This window comes from Megalopta genalis, chromosome 10 (genome assembly GCF_051020955.1).
Source record: "Megalopta genalis isolate 19385.01 chromosome 10, iyMegGena1_principal, whole genome shotgun sequence".
NCBI lineage: Eukaryota > Metazoa > Arthropoda > Insecta > Hymenoptera > Halictidae > Megalopta > Megalopta genalis.
The window spans coordinates 11,987,077-12,003,531 of record NC_135022.1 but is presented as its reverse complement, the minus strand read 5'-3'; the positions used below and the strand labels follow the sequence as shown (position 1 = coordinate 12,003,531).

Genomic DNA, 16,455 nt, shown 5'->3' with positions numbered 1-16,455 from the left:
GTTCGCTTTCGTCTCCTCCAAATTAACATGAACTGACATTTTCACACGAAGATGTCCGCGCGGTCCAGTTGTTATGCAAAGCACGAAAAGCCCGATAACTAATTTCTGCGATCCGTTTCGAAACAGCGCATTGAACGTAATGATGAAGGACCAGTACGCCAACTACGTGGTGCAGAAGATGATCGACGTGGCGGAGCCAGCGCAGCGCAAGGTGCTGATGCACAAGATCCGTCCGCATCTAGGCAGCTTGCGCAAATACACCTACGGGAAGCACATAATCGTGAAATTGGAGAAGTTCTTCATGAAGACGGCGTCCGCGATGGGTGTTGCGACACCCGCCGGTGCTTCAAGTGGCGGTGGTGATCTGGGTCCCATCGGACCGCCTGCTTCTGCTGCTGGCCCAGTCTCGACGCCAGCTCAGCAGCCAACGCAGGTCCTGTAAAAGCGTACGGTCTCTGAAAGCAACAACCGCTCGGGGTATCGTCGTACGTCTTAGGATCACGCACGTACCGAGAGAGACCTACGTAAATATTTATTGCAACGTATCTTATATCGCCATTTTATTTATAATGGACGAGGAAAACCGAGGACAAGAGGTTCTCCGTAGTGGTTGCGCCGCTCTCGTCCCCATTCGCCCCTCTCTCCCGGAACTTGTAAATCCCGACCGGAAACTGCGACGACGATAATGGAAAAAAGGAAGAATTACCGACACGATTTTTCTTATTTTTGCAAACCAAAAGAATAGTACGTGAAACCAGAGAAACACTTAAACAGAAAGAGAGAAAGAAAGAATGAGAGAGACACGCGATATTTGTACAGTGTTTAAACAAGAGAGGAGGGCGAAACGGCGACTATAGCGGCGCGACGTCAACACACGGATACTTGAAGGAGAGTCGTGTACGCGTATTCCGAAGAATGATCAATTTTTGTAGAATAACGTTAGAGGTGCAGTGCATTTTTTCTATTAGTAATCTAACGTGCTGCCGAGTTATTATATTCGTAGCGAGTCGCGGGCCGCGCCGAGGAGAAGCGCGCGTGCCCCGACGGTTTGCACCGAGAAAACTAACGTGTATCCTTGAGAACCGAGTTTCTTCGAGACGGCTGGACAAGCACCGAGAGCTTGGAATCGCGAACAAGAAACTGCAGTGCTGAGATGACTGAATGTCTTGTCATCGCTCGTTTTTTAATCGATCAGTTTCACACACGTAAACTTCGCAAAAGGAAAAGACGATAAAACAATTAAACACACAGCACGAACAAAAAAACACGTTCCGACGAATTTTTTTTTATTAGGAACAGGAGTTGAAATACTACTTTTTAATTATCCCACCCCCACCCCCCTCGTTTATTGCGTTGGAATCGTTCTTCGACTAACACGTCAAGTTTAATTATCGATCCTTATTGAAAACTCAGCACTCTGTCGAGGGAGCGTACAGAGCTCTGACCTCTGGCAAACAATTTAACCGACAACATGCAAAGTTAAGCAAGCAAGCAAAAGCAAGCAGGCAAACAAAAAAAATATAACGTAGAAAAACCGCGAAAAAGAGTAAAGAGAATAGCAAGACGAGAAGAGCGTGCGCGAGAGACCGCGCGCGAACTCTCGGTTTGAACGGCAAAAGGTTCGAAGAAGAGGTGGAAAAAATTGTGTTTAGACAGCTAGGATAGATCTTAGAGCTGCATGCATTTATATCGAGTTGTAACGTAAGTGCGATGGCCGTAAAATATACGCATGCACGAGACGTCTTGGTCGCTAGCGTGTGTACCGGTGAAACCGTACCGCCTTTGCACGCTGAAAGTAGTATTATCCTCGAGTGTGTCCGGTACACGCGTCGTCCGACCAACGAATCGGTATCGGTTCAGATTCGATAGATGGTTAGGAGCTACAGATACGTTGATTAAAATCTAGCATAGCGTTTGACATGGGAATGAAGCTGAGTAACTCAGACCTGACCGCTGATCTGCCCCCCTTTAAACCCCCTAATCCCCCTTTGATTGCTTCAGATTGTTCGTGAAATAAAAACGAGAAAATGCGAAAGAAAAGATATATACGTATATAGATGATATAGGACGCAACAGAAACGGAAAGCAAAAAGATAACCGATTTCGTTATTCTCGATTTAGAAAGGAACACTTTGGAAAAAGAAACGGATCAGTATAGAACCTAAATAAATAATACGTGTTGTTTCTTCTCGATGATAGACTCTAGCAGAAAGGACGGAGTTAAAGAAAGGATTAGGAAAGGAAAGAAAAGGAAATGATAGGAAATGACAGTTGACAAAATAATAATAATAATGAGGAGAGACATCAAGTCGTCAGCACGGTTCTCCTTTGTTCGTTTTACGTTTGTCGCCTTTGAGCGCGGAGCATTTTTTTCTACTCTCTTAAAACGATCCTTTTTACATCCTCCACACCCCCTCTTCCTTCTCCCATCTCGTGTCTTGTGTCCCACTTCATCCCCGCCCCCCCTTGCATCCCTGTCACTGTATCCTGTATCCTGCATCCTAATCCCGTACCCCTCGGAAAATCCCCTTCCTCCGTTCCCCAATGATCCTCGAATTTTGTAAATTGTGATATAAATAAATAACAAATGTGTATAGGTACGACGTGACAAACCCTATCGTGAGGAACCGTAAATTCAATGAATAATTTTATTTTTCACGGGAATTCTCTCCTTTTTAACGGACTTTGTGAATATCGTGTATTATAATAATTACTAATTATATTAAATTTAAATATGATTTACGTTCTAATGCTGCTGACCCTCGATCAACATACGTTATACATTTCCCTTTCACCTGCCGCAATTAGAAATGGTCTGGACCAACCCCCCATCGATCCCGCCCACCCTGACACACCATAATCCCCTCTATTCAGTCCCCCACCCTTCTCATGCAACACACATCGTTCCAGTTGTAAGATATAGACATTTTTGACAAAGGAGACGCTCTAGAGGAAAGAAATCGTTTATCATTCGGATTCATTCGATTCACCGACACTCCCCCTGCACACCCCGCGACCCCCGTCCTCCCCGAATTTTTAAATGAAAAATCAAGTAAACCGCAGCCGCCGCAACCCGCGGTGATCATTGAACGTAACCGAGACACATTGTACATTGTATAAAAACGATATAAACGCGTTCTCGAGAGGAAAAAAGCAAAGGAAACAAACGCACGAGAAAAAGCGTCAGGAAGAAATTCATGTTCCCAGCGCGTGTGTATCTATATTTCGTTTCGCGCAGCATCGCCCCCCCCCCCTTCCATACGCGCAATCATACACATATGTATACACACACACCCATACACACGGGACACACTTGCGCACACTCGTTTCAGAAAACGTTCAGAACACGTTGGAGACGCATGTGTACACACCGAAGCATTTCGATTTGTATATTTCACACCGATCACACCCATCAAGACGGTTGGAAAGAGCGCCTCTCAGCTGTTTTCAATAGTATCCGACTGCGAACCAGAGTTTTCCCCATACGTTTTCATGGTTTTCCTCGATCTTAAACTTCGTTGATCACTTTTGAAATCTTTCTCTTATTTTACACGCGCGATTATTTTTGATCGTAGCCAGCCAGAACATTCGATCGATCCGGTCGACGACGCTGGGACCATAAACTTCCAGCCAGTCGCTGATCTTGCAACCATTTCGATTTTTATGAAACCAATTGCATCCACGGCTTTGAAGAATTTCGTAATGTTTGGCGTACCATAAAATTGCACGCGGTTTCAAAGATCTTCTCGGCGATTTATCGAGGTCCACCGAGCGATTTTAGTAATTTTTGGTGGGAGGGATAGTACATTTCTGCAAGTTTTATCGGCTCAGATAGCGACCCCCTTCTCCAGGAGAGAAAACACCGAGGCTACGGGTAGAATGATCGCATCGCGGACAAGTATTCTTTCTCGAGTTTCCGAGCGCAGCTTCGAGGCACACACCACCGGAAACATTCATCCAAATCGCTTCACGAGTATCATACGTGTGTATATATAATTATTCTTCGATCGAGGGTGCGGTGTCCACCTCGACGACTGTACAAAAGCAACGGGAGATCTCGCCAGATTTTTTAAATTGAACGTTCGTACGCGATAAACAACCCCCTTTCGGCACGCCGCGTGCCCCCCGCGATCCCCGCGACCCGACTGTCCCCGTTTTTCTATACAGAAAAAGTTGCTTCGAGATCACAAACTCGCGATCGTCGTCGTTGCCGTACGTCGTCGGCGTCGGCGTCGGCGACGATCGAGAACTTGTGATCTACAAGCTGTGTACAATGTATAATTGATTTCGACGAGGAACGCGTGTGGTAGGTGTTAAATAATGTAGAATTCTAAAAGGAGGCCGGGAATAGAAGCCGAGAACGACGAAAAAGGAAACTGAGGAACCGTGAAGTGGAAAGAAAGCAAAAGGGGACGTATAACCGGCAAACTAAACTCGAGGGCCCGTCGCGATTTTGTACAAAAATAAACGAGTTGAAAACTACGTAAAGACGACAAGGGAGGGAGACGTGTGTGCGTAGAACGGTGTTTCAAAGTGAAAAAGGAAAGAAGAGGAAGAAACGTAGCTGCTTTCTTTGTAAGATATTGTAAATAACGATTTATTAACGAAATTGACAAATTCTTAGGTACCCTTTCTCTCTTTCTCTTTCTTCTTCGCGCGGAGATTACTTACTGCGGCAGGTTCGACGCGATTCACGGACAAAACGGGCACAAGCCGAGAAGCGGAGGGATTATCAAACGATCGGATCGTATCTTTCTTTCGAGTTCGTTTCTCTTTTTTCTTTTTTGCGTTGCTCGATCCACTCCGTCGTTCGAATCGTCGTTCGGATCGATTCTGTAGCCGGTGCTCGTGGAGAAGGAGAAATTAGAAACACGAATTTCTCGTGGTTGAACCACCTATTATGATCACCCTGACCTTTTATGTCGATCCTTTCGGAAATCGCTGAGAGGAGGCTGCTCGTTTTTGGAGCCGCGTAAATGATAAAAAAAAAACGAAAACAGAAAATCCCCCCGGAAAGTATGAAAACCATATAGTACATGTATTTACGAATCACGGAAAACACGCTCAACTCTCGATTGTATACAGACAGAGACATTCCAACCGCCATCATTTTTTTTTCTTTGACACCCTCGGTCGACAGGATATTAGCCTTTTTGGTCGTTCGCACGGGACGACGTTAAATGCGTTACTAATATTTAAAGATAAGGAATGACGATAGTTCCTTCGTCCGTTGTAAATCGCGCTCTCATCATTTGTAAATTAAAAAGTACGTCGGGAAACGAACGTCTCTCATTTTTTGTAATAGAAGCATCGATGTTAATAATTCATCATCCCCCCGCCCCCCTGTCGAAGTAGGAAAATCCCGCAGAACAACGGAAGAATAAACAGAATTAAATGAATACCGAAAGTCATAGCAGAAGCGAAACTCGAACGCAAAATCTCATGTCTTATCAGCTAAGATTATTTGAGTACTACTATACTTTTTATTATTATTATTATTAAATATTAATTATTATTATTATTACTATTATTATTATTATTATTATTATTACGATTAATACGATAATTATAATAATTATTATTAATTGCTATAATTATTATTACCTATATTGTTTGATTAACGACCTTCCCTTCATTGATTATTAATTGCTATTTACTAATGATTGCTAGATACACACTTCTATATAAATATGAATATAAATATATACATATATATATATACATATATATATAAAGACATGCGTAAGGCAGGCACACATATATAACGCTTTATAAATATGATACATATAAATACGAGGTTCGCACGCAAATACTCACACCTACACACACCTCCCAAACATATTTTCATTGTACGTTTCGGCCAACCCCCATTTCCCTCTTCCCCACACCGTTTTCGTTCCTTCTCGTGAAAGAAAAGCGACAAAGCGATAAAAGAGACAACCTTTAGTTCGCGAAACCTCCTTCTTTTTTTTCGTTTTTTAGAAACCAAACGTTAGCGAATAGGTTGACCACCTAATTGCTGTCGTGTTATATATATATACATATATATATATATACATATACATATATATCTACTTAAGAAAATTCTGAGAAACGAGAGGAAGTAAACAAAAGAAAACGAAAAAACAACAAATTCTTGAAATCGACTTTTTGATTATAAATAGTGTAAATTTTTTATATAGCGCGCGAGAAAGGAAAATATTATTGGTTGCACGACTTCAACGAGGTACCCGTGCACCGTGTATAAAAACAAAAAAATAACACACACGCGCGCGCCCATGCACACACCAATGCGTACGCATAGCAGAGGAACAGATGATACACGCAGGACACACGTGCACACAAGACACATGAAAAATAAGACGAGAAAGATGGGAGTACACACACAAAAGACGATCTTTTGATCCTTTTCTTCAACAATCGGTCGACACAAACTACTTAGACGAGAAAAAAGAAAAGAATCGTACACGCGTAGATATCTTAGGTCACTTCGTTTCAGTGATTTCGTTCGCTGTTGCATTACGGATCTGGCGACCTCCGATCCGCGTCTCTATGCGAGGAGAAGAGAACGGAAAATAATCGAGAACAGATCATTCGTCGTCCAGCGAGTGAATCGTTTTTGCGTATTATAAATCCCCCTGTTGCCTGGAGCGTGTTGTACTCTTTGTAAAATATGTAAAAGTGTGCGAGACATTCACAGTATTTCCTGTACACACGGTTTGGTATATACGATTTCTTTTTGATTGTTTTTTTGTTTTTGTTTTTTTTTTGTAAATTCCCGTCTGCGAGATCGTATGCTTCGTCGCCGAGCTCGAACGAAATTGTAATTGCTGGACAAAAATTGGATCCGAGTCGCGGGATTTGTAACGCAATTCGTAATGTGCGCGTGCACTAACGCGGCGAGATCCCTCGAGCGAAATTTTTAAATAAAGAAAAAGAGAAATGAATGAAAGTAACAAAACCGAAGATAAACCTGGATCGATGGATCTTGCGGGCGTCGTGCAGATGATCGAGGGACACGCCGCCGTGTCGTACCGACTTCTCTCTGTACATAGAACGAATCGTTCGAGAACAAATTCAACGTTTCAACTTCGCTTTTCTTTCGTCGTCGAAACCACTGTACTGTAACTCATCCTCGATCACGGTGCCTCCTTCTTCCCCCCCTTCCCACACCCACCCATCCACCTACCCGCCCACCCGACACTCACACGTAATCACACATCGGGGTGTGATCACCGCGGGTGATCACACCACCCCGTAAAATTCCAGCAACCAATCGATCGAAATCGATCGTCTCATTCAAGCAAGCAAAGATCAAAATTTCTGCTTTCTCGATGAACAGAACACCTAGGCGCTTGATTCGGCGTTAAATACACCGGCAAAAAATATGGAAAATGAGAAGCGACACATTGTGCAAATTTTAAATGCGACAGCGTTCCCACACGTTGCGTTACGTATATAATATCCCTTTTGCGCTCCTTTTTCAACCTTCGATGTTTGTACTTTAGATACGATCGTCATCTCTCTAACGCTCTTTCTCTTTCGTCCCCTTTCACCCGCGTCCGACTCGGCTTCGTCACGCGGGTTTCAAAGATTCCGAGAGAACAAAGGAACGAACAGACAGACAACCACACGGAGGAAAAGGAGGCGGGGGAAATGGTTTCGAAAGAGAAAAACAATTAAGCAACCCTATAAATAATTGATTATACATATATATACATATAAAAATATATATATATATATCTGTATATGTATACCTAAAAGAAAAAAAAACACTTTGAAACCTATCGGTATATGATATATATGTAATAAGTACTATTTAAATATTGTAACAATTGTATATGATTTTAATACTACATGCTAATTGTATTATATATATATGAAGGATCTGCGACCTCCCACTTGTAGCACACACTCGATCGTACCGCACGCAAACATTCAGGCATGACACATAGACACATGCACACATACACACGTACACACGCACACGCAAAAAACACACGGAGATGAGAGAGACACACACGCAGTGACATCATTTAACACGAGAGATCACCGTGTTTTGAAATGCACGGTGTAAAGAAGAAAAAAAATACGAACGACACTGGTGTAAAGACACATGCGAGACGCACCTTGCAGCCACGCGAACGCTACACAGAGACGAACAATTATCTCCTCCCCCCGAACCGCACGTTTTCATCTTCACCATCGTTTTCTTCACCGGTTTTCAACTGCCATGGCGCTATATGTATTTGTGTGTACGAGCAGCAATTTAGTCGAACGACGACGGACAAGCATAAGAGTAAAACGGACTCGCGGCCTCCTCTCTCTCTCCCTTGGCTCGCGAGGGCCTAGAAAAGGGGACCGGGGGTTGTCGAGCAGGAAAAGTAGAGTTAACATCCACGGGAATGGTGCGCCCTGATATTAAGACTGATGTACAGTTGCGCGCTATTCTCATCGCGAGGTATCATCTCGTCATTTTTCTCCACCCCCACGCGTCACGCGTACACCCACGTTTCACGATCCACACGGACACGCTTACACAAAGAGACACGGGGAGGACACGCATACAGAAGTTACAAGGAACACAGGACACACCACAAGTCAAGAGACACGCGAAGCTCGACATTTGAACCCCTTCCCGCACATCGCCACAGCCACGTTACACACACCACCCACGGACTCGCAGGGCTAATTGAACATATATATATACACACATCGTATATATTTGTCAGATATATGTCATATATGTATGCGTACACACTCGTTCGTCACGCCGCACTGGCTCTTACCACCCTCGCACGCTCGTCGGATGATCTATACACGTGTTTGATATACATATTATAAATATGGATCGGGATACGCGATCCGCCTCGCGGAAGATTTTTCTCGTTTTATCGGAGGAGAACGATAAAAGAATGGAAAAGGCGTCGCGTCGGGTAAATCGTAAGTTGTAATATATATGTAAGAGTGTAATAAGGTGTAATGTAAATTGTTTGACGTTGCGTTGTACTCGATACCGTTCGGAGGAGAGGCGTGAAATTCTTGTGATAAGTTTTAAGCGATTTTTCTCGTTGCTTTGATTCTTCTCTCTTCTCTATACATTTTATGTTCTTTCTTTTTTTTTTTACTTTCAATTTCTTTTCCTTTTTTTTTACGTTCTCGTGAGTGTTCTCCATTTTTAATTTGACCCATATTTTTTTTGTAGAAGGCTCTCTTCTCGTTCTCTTGCCTTTTTCTTCTATCTCTTCTCCTTCTTCGTCGTCGTCCTCTCGACGCGCGGATGTCGTTTTGATTTTTTGGTTTCCTTTCGGGCGATCGAAGAGATTGATTATTCGGGATCGCGATTCGATTCGATTCAGCTCGATTCGAGTCGCGGACAAAATTTCCAAGTCCGTGCGCGCGCGCGAGCAATGTACGAGCCGGTGATGCTTCTGGGACACACGGTAGATATCACAGAGGGATATAAAACAGCAAGAAAAATGTATTCCATATTAGCGGATAAATTAGATAAGTGGGACGGACAGGCATACGGATTAAAGAAAAAAAAAACTAAAACTAAAAGAATTGCATAACTTGTATATTAGTGTATAGAACGTAGTAGAAACGATGAAATAGCCACGAAGAAGAATCATTTTCGACGATGTTTTTTACAAACTGGCAGAACAGTGCGAGTAGATTAAAGAGACAAACAAATAATAATAATAATTAACAAAAAAAAAAAATAAGAAAAGAAGAGACGAGCAAGTTAACCACACGTCATTGTACCATTTTAAGATGAACGTTGAAAAGAAAGGAAAAACACAAAGTGGAAAGGGACAAAAAAGTAACGAGAGAGAGAGCATGTCGGAAAACAAGAGGAAAAATCGAAAACAGTTTATAAAATTGATGCACCACGCAGAGAAACAAAAACCCGCCACCCCGAAAGAAAAGGAAAACAATTGTAATAAATAATAAGTAACGTCGTTTTACCCAATCGCCAAGCCCCCCCCCCCCTCCCCGCCGCGTCACCCACCGTTCAAAAACAGACAGAAGAGCGTAGATTTTTTTAAAATAGCCACAGACCTCTCGAGGAGACGCTCGTTTTTCGAGAGGGTAAAAACACCAAAAAAATCGCGAGCGGAGAAACACTTTTTACGAGCACGCGCGCCCGCAGAAGCAAATCGGGGACAAACAAAAAATGGTCGAGCTAAAAAAACGATAACGATTGTTGTTGATTTCGTGCTTTCCCCGACGCCTCCCGGAACGTTCTCGTTTCATTTCGTTGCGATCGCGTTTTCCACCCCGCCCACGCGCCGCCCCCGGCTCATTTTTCATTTTCGTTCGCCGGTCTGATTCGGAAGAGAGACATTCGAGAAAACACGGAAGCAAAAGACGCGAAAGATTGAAAGAAAAAAAAAGAATAGCAAAAAGGAAAAAGGATGATGTGTACACGCAACAGTTTTCTTTTCGACTCGTGGTGGTAGGCAGTTCACAAAGATTGCCCAGGTCCAAAGAGTTTTCCGTTTCTCCGGCTTCTACGTTTGTACGTTCTGTCGACGCCGACACGCGAGATGCGTTTTTTCCGCCAATTATATATGTATTGTAAAACTATTCCCAGGAACGATAACGCGTCGTTACGGTATTATTATATATACTAATTAGCGTCTTTGTCGATTGTATTTCATATTTTCTAGAACGTTAATAAAATGGATTTTTGAATCTGAGTATATAATGTGAAATGGAGGATGTCGTGATAACTTATTACAATAAAACATCAAATTCGAATAGAAATGATAACACACGTTACATGCACCGACAGATAATAGGCAACAAGTGAGAACAGTTTCAGGAAAATACGATTACAGCGTACACAGAAAATGTCGATAGAACTCTCTCCACCGTTTCCTCTCTCTTCGTGCAAGCTTTCGCTCTTTGGATCCATGCGCATTCTCGCTTCGCGATACCATTTTCTTATTCTTACAATTTCTCATCCCCCTTATCGTTGTTGGTGCTTCCCCCGTAACATTCACACCATCCTTCTGCTTTTCTTTCGTTACTCGCGCCTTCTAAATCCTCGCGTACCTTTCCACGAACGATTAGCCCCGGAATGGCACCCTTTCGAATCTAACATTCCTGTTCAACGTTTCAATTCTGTAGCTTCAATCCTTTTAACAGAATCGACATTTTTCGTCACCGGAGTTGAAGAGGGAAAGACGTTTCAACCCAAAACCCTTTGATTTTCCGCGAAGACCTGTAGTCAAATAAATGAATGAATGACTCTATGCGAACATTTGCAGAATTTTTACGATCTCATCGTAACGTTTCGTAGCCGTGAGAAAATCGGGTGCCATCGCCGGGTGAAAATTACAACGTGGTGGCAGTCATTGTTCTTTACGAAAATCGCGAAACCATAGGAGTCTCAATGCTAAATCAGACTACAGGGTGATCCAAAGCGACAGCTGTTGCTTCTGCACGTATACACGATTTAATTCGGATTATAGTTATCTTTTTGGGAAGCATTTAGGTCGTCGATAGGAAAGTCTCATACAGACTGCTACAACGGTTAACAAACAATTTGTTCGACATTTTTTAGTTTACGAATTATATCAAATTATAATATAATTATATTATATATATTTATATATAATATTATATATAATAATATATATAATAATATAATTACGTCGAATTATTATCTTCTTGAATCGCCCTGTATATGGTAGTCGTTTCTGCAGCAGAGCTACCGCGTATGTTTCATATTTTTAAGCGATAATACCTGTAAACTTTCTGTGTCCCTGTGTTTTGTCTTTTTTATGCATAAACGAAATACCTACCTTAGATCTTATTTATTGTCTCCTTCAACATCCGTTCCGAACAGTTTCAGTGTAGGGCGATCTACGGTTCTTTCGTTGCATCGGTCGCTGGAATCGGTGAACGTATTATCGGACAATCCAAGGAATCGGGTTCGAGGAGAGATCGACGAAAGTCCGGGACGTAGGTTGCTGTACCCCGGAAAGGTTCTCTCGATTCATTAGTTGTTAGTTCGTAGGCAGATCGAAAAACATTCGGATTACACGACATCTCCGCATACTTGAACAGAAATTAATATCGAACTAACGGTATTCTAAATATAATGTGTATATGATGGTTGTACAAATGTAACATTTCTTTCCATTACATACGATGTTAAACGATAACGAGAAAGCAGCGATTCGATGCCAGGAAATCGTGGTAAAATTGAATTTTATGGAGAAAAAAAAAAGAAAAGAAAGAAACGAAATCAGAACGCCGTGTGTGCGTGTCGATCGACGCGTGGCTCGGACGCGCGGACGACATCTGCATCGAACAATGAATTCACTTACGAGCGATTTACCATTAAACTGCTATTTTACTTTTAATTATTATAAAGTACCGTTCCTGTAATAACAATTATGATATAAAACCATACATTGAATGGCATGTCACGCTGTGGTTTTTCTGACCCATTCCTGATCTTTCACTCGTCAAGGAAATCAATTTATCCGTCGGTGTCGTTAAAGATAAAGTTTATTGTTGTTCTCTATAATTCATTCGCCGGCTAAAAACTGTATATACGACATGAACGAAAAGATCAGAGGTAAATTAAAGACAGCCGTAGCGGCATGTACTGTCGGCTACGACTCGTGGGACAACTTTACATTAGCAAAAAATTGTACAACCGACGACGTTTAACGCGTCGATGTGGTCATCGATGTTCTTAGATTACAGGACTCCAGTTTTTATTCGCTTTCTTCCTTGGAACGTTCTCTTTCAGAACGTCGTGATTTCTTCTTACGTCGACTCGGACTTCTGGATCGAGATTTATGCCTTCGAGACCGGGATCGCGATCGATGTCGATGCCTAAAACAAGCGAAACAAGAGGATAAATAGTCTATTCGAGCTGATCACTCTAATTCTTAATTAGAAGAACTGCGCCGCTTTATTACCGCTCTTTGTGACGATACTGGGATCGAGACCTATCGCGATCTCTCTCTTCGTCTCGCGACATCGAGTCCCTTTCTCTGTCTCGTTCCCGGATCATGGAATCCTTTTCCCTTTCGCGGTCCCGCTCTCTGTCCTTGTCCCGTTCTCTGTCCCTTCCCATGGAATCTAGTTCTCTATCGCGATCTCTTTCTCTCTCTCGATCCCTCTCGCGATCTCTTGAATCCCTGGGAGGTATCAAAGGCGGAATATTCGTAGGTGGTACCATGGTAGGTATAGTCTTAGGACCGGTATCCTTATCATCCTCCCCCTCTGTCATTGGAATGGCTAAATTCGTGGGCTGCCATGTCTGGAATATTGAAAATAAAAATTCAGTTCATCTTAGAACAGTATTAAACGTTAACAACAACCTTGACAACGACGTTAAGTTCTACGTACAGGATCAGTGCCCCATTGGTTATCCTGTGTAGGCTCGTAGCTCTGATAATAGGGATCCGTTTCTGGCATGTAGAAGGGAGCGAGTTCTCCAGGATATCCGGGAGGAGGCATGTCGAACGCAGGTGGCATACCGGCTCCTGGAGGAGGCACACTCATGTCTGGAAAACCTGGTTTCCTGGAGTACTCTCTCCTATCTGCAGTCATAACTTGTATCACGTTTCCTTTTGGCGGAGATTTGTCCAGATTCCTTCTCGAGGCCAGACCTGAACTACCAATTACATCTATCGTTCCTGCCATCTTCCTTCCCGGAGGTGGTCCTGCCCTCTTAGGCCCCATTATACCCGAGTATTTACTGTTGTCATTGGTGATTGCCACCTGAGGTACCCTCATGCTACCGGCATTTCCACCACCACCTCCTCCCGCGTTCAATATTAAACCTACACCCGATTCACTCCTCATTCTCTTCTGTCTTTCACAATATGCCCTCCACGTTTCCTCGTTGAAACCGTAATTAAAATAATCCGTAATATCAGCTCCAGGCTGTCTCCAAGGTTTATCTTCTAATTGATCTAAGTTGAATTCATGAGCGGGCATGCCATTGATGACACCTATTGTCTCGAATTCGTCTATACTGAACTTTCCGGGCTGCTTGTTTAATTTGTCTGGTACTCCAGACGCGTTCGTGAGCAATCCTCCCCTTTTAATGTTAAGGCTACCATAAGCAGGGGTGGATTTGATGTCACCAATGACAACATGGACATCGTCGTCAGAATCTGAGTCACTGGCTGCTTCGCCATCCTCTTGACTGGATGGTTCTCTGACACCATTTTTGGTTACGTCTGCGTTATTATCGTTTTGTGTATTGTCAGCTGAAGGAGATTCTTCTTCTTGTGGTTCTGTTTCTTCAGGTGCCTGCAGAGACAACCATATTAATATTTAATCGTTTTTTGTCAAAGCATTGGAACTGTTCCTCGTTTTGTTAAAGTGAAATATTCCTCAATTATCTCGACCTGTTTAGTTTACATATACAGGAGGTTATGTTACTCGACAAATGACGCGTATCAGATACCATGAGAAAAGTATATTTTTTGTATAAAAGACATAACGTCCCTAACTTGTGTAAGGGTGACTGAGGTGTTTCGGTATGATAACCGTTTCCGATTTAATTCAGCGTACTTGAATCCGACAACAACTTGGCATATAGGTTAGGAAATACGTACCTCTGACGCTGGATCAGGAGTAGGTTCGGCCTTTTGATCCTCCAAATTTTCAGACTTTTCCTCGGTTGCAACGGGTGCTGAATCATTTTCCTGACTCTCCGGTGGCACGGATACCGGTGTGTATTCCTTTCCATCTGTAGAGTCTCCGTACAACCATTGATCCTCATTCTCGTCCGCCATTTCTCCTGGTCTCCCGCATGACAACTACAAACTACAATACATATGCAGCTTCTCACGGAGAAAACACCTCCAAAAAGCGTCGTTCACTCTAGCGGCAAAACGCTCAAACTCGTTGCCGATTATCCACGTATCAGAATAACTCGTCGACTATTGGTGGCGCACCCGTAGCAAAATGCTGAAGCTGTTAAGGGGCTAGGGTAGTCACGTGACTCTACGGATTCAGGTCGGGTCGGTATCTGACTATTTGATATAGTGACAGATTTCGTTACAGAAATGGTGTTACCCAAAGATGTGTAGCTGTTTGATAAATACGAGATGGAAACACTGGCATATTCTATTAAGAATGAAAAAGGAACTCAATTCAAATAAAAATATTCTGCGGATCGAGAAATGCAGTGACATTTTCTTATAACTTTTAAACCATTGGAGGTATTGCAATGAAATTTTCACTGAAAATATTTAAAAGATAATCATTCTTAACTTCAGATAATTAAATATTTTTATTTTATTTTATCCATTTTTGTTAACAAACTGAAGGAAAATTAGAGAGAATTTATTGTACAATCGAATAGCTCGGATTGTTTCGAACGATACGAACGATTCCAGTACAGTAATTTCTCTCATAGATGTCTTTAGTCGGAATAGGAACATGCGGATATGAGACTAGTAAGTTATGATTCCTCGAGCCCCGCGGCTCGCCTTTATAGTTGCCGACACTCGGGTCGAACGAAACTATCTGGAAAGGCAGCGGCCGGTGTACATTACTATAAATACATTGTAATGCTGGCATAAAAACGGCGATTTAACTTTTTTATTTCTAATTTTTTATACATGAAATTTTTTTTAATATGTTGTGATCAGATTCTTCCAATTAAAATGAGACCAAACACGACAGACCATATTTATTCATTATACTTAGCAAGTAACTAATTTTATTTTATTACACAAATCGTAATTATAACAATTTAGTGGGGGAATGGCAAGTGAATCAAAATGTTTTGTCTTTGGTTATAGTGTTTATCCTGTTTGTTCTGGTCTATGAGCGTGCGCGGGCGCGGCTAGCGTAGTGTCGGAACTGTACAGAGTTTTGGAACTGTCCGGACCGACTGGAGTGACTGACTCGACTTTAGTGCCTGAACCAACTGCCCTCGCGGAGTAGGCGCAGGGGGATCCCCTTGCAGGTTGAAAGGTTGGCTGGATACGGCTTGCCGGGTCCAGTTGGCCAATTCCTGTAAGGGCCTTTGGAGCGTAGCGACTCCACGCACTCGAAGCGCTGATTCACCAGTACCAAAAGTGTAGGCTTTCAAACTGGTAGTAGCTAACGCTACGAAAGATCCAACCAGTGATCTTGACTGGCACCGCGGGGACCGGGAGCCCCTGAGGAGTGCCTCAGCCCGGTCATGGGTAGGACCATCGCGGGGGCAGTGGTAAGGCCAAATGCTGGTCAGAGACTCCTTTTTCCAGGGTCTCAGCGGGTGAGCTGCGCATCGTTCAGCTCGGGCACCGTACTGCAGAGACGGTAGAGCGTGGAAAGTCGCTCGGCACCACCGGTTGTCTGCTCTTTAGGCCCTACAGCCTGGGAGTGTACCAGTAGTTTCCGCATGAGCGGGAACGCGCTGATTGGGCGTATCCCAATCCCACGCCCATGGGGGCCGTGTGGATAAACCTTTGGGTTAGT

The 16,455-nt window shown here is 43.0% G+C and overlaps 2 protein-coding genes across 6 annotated transcripts in view; one reads left to right on the top strand and one right to left on the bottom strand.

The window, feature by feature from the left end:
• Window positions 1-10,718, top strand: part of pum (pumilio) — a 200,083-nt gene extending 189,365 nt beyond the window's left edge. For all 5 annotated transcript variants that reach the window (XM_076524726.1, XM_033469604.2, XM_033469603.2 and 2 more), the window contains one exon: window positions 127-10,718. In XM_076524726.1, coding sequence (XP_076380841.1) covers window positions 127-442 — 316 coding nt within the window. In that variant the 3' untranslated portion in view covers window positions 443-10,718. The remainder of the gene's footprint in view (window positions 1-126) is intronic.
• A 1,789-nt stretch (window positions 10,719-12,507) lies between these two features.
• Window positions 12,508-14,822, bottom strand: Fip1 (Factor interacting with poly(A) polymerase 1). Its single transcript, XM_033469623.2, has 4 exons — window positions 14,598-14,822; window positions 13,378-14,289; window positions 12,945-13,288; window positions 12,508-12,858 (listed from the first exon to the last, which is right to left on the bottom strand). Exons 1-4 carry the CDS (start codon window positions 14,775-14,777, stop codon window positions 12,738-12,740), a joined length of 1,557 nt encoding a protein of 518 aa, XP_033325514.1. The 5' UTR covers window positions 14,778-14,822; the 3' UTR covers window positions 12,508-12,737.
• Between the last annotated feature and the right edge of the window lie 1,633 nt (window positions 14,823-16,455).

Bases quoted from the DNA above. Each gene is read 5' to 3' on its own strand.
- Fip1 (XM_033469623.2), bottom strand. From the start codon at position 14,777: ATGGCGGACGAGAATGAGGATCAATGGTTGTACGGAGACTCTACAGAT. The intron at 14,290-14,597 runs GTACGTATTTCC...TTGTCTCTGCAG, and splicing joins CTCCTGATCCAGCGTCAGAG to GCACCTGAAGAAACAGAACC. The intron at 12,859-12,944 runs GTAATAAAGCGG...CGCTTGTTTTAG, and splicing joins CAGTATCGTCACAAAGAGCG to GCATCGACATCGATCGCGAT.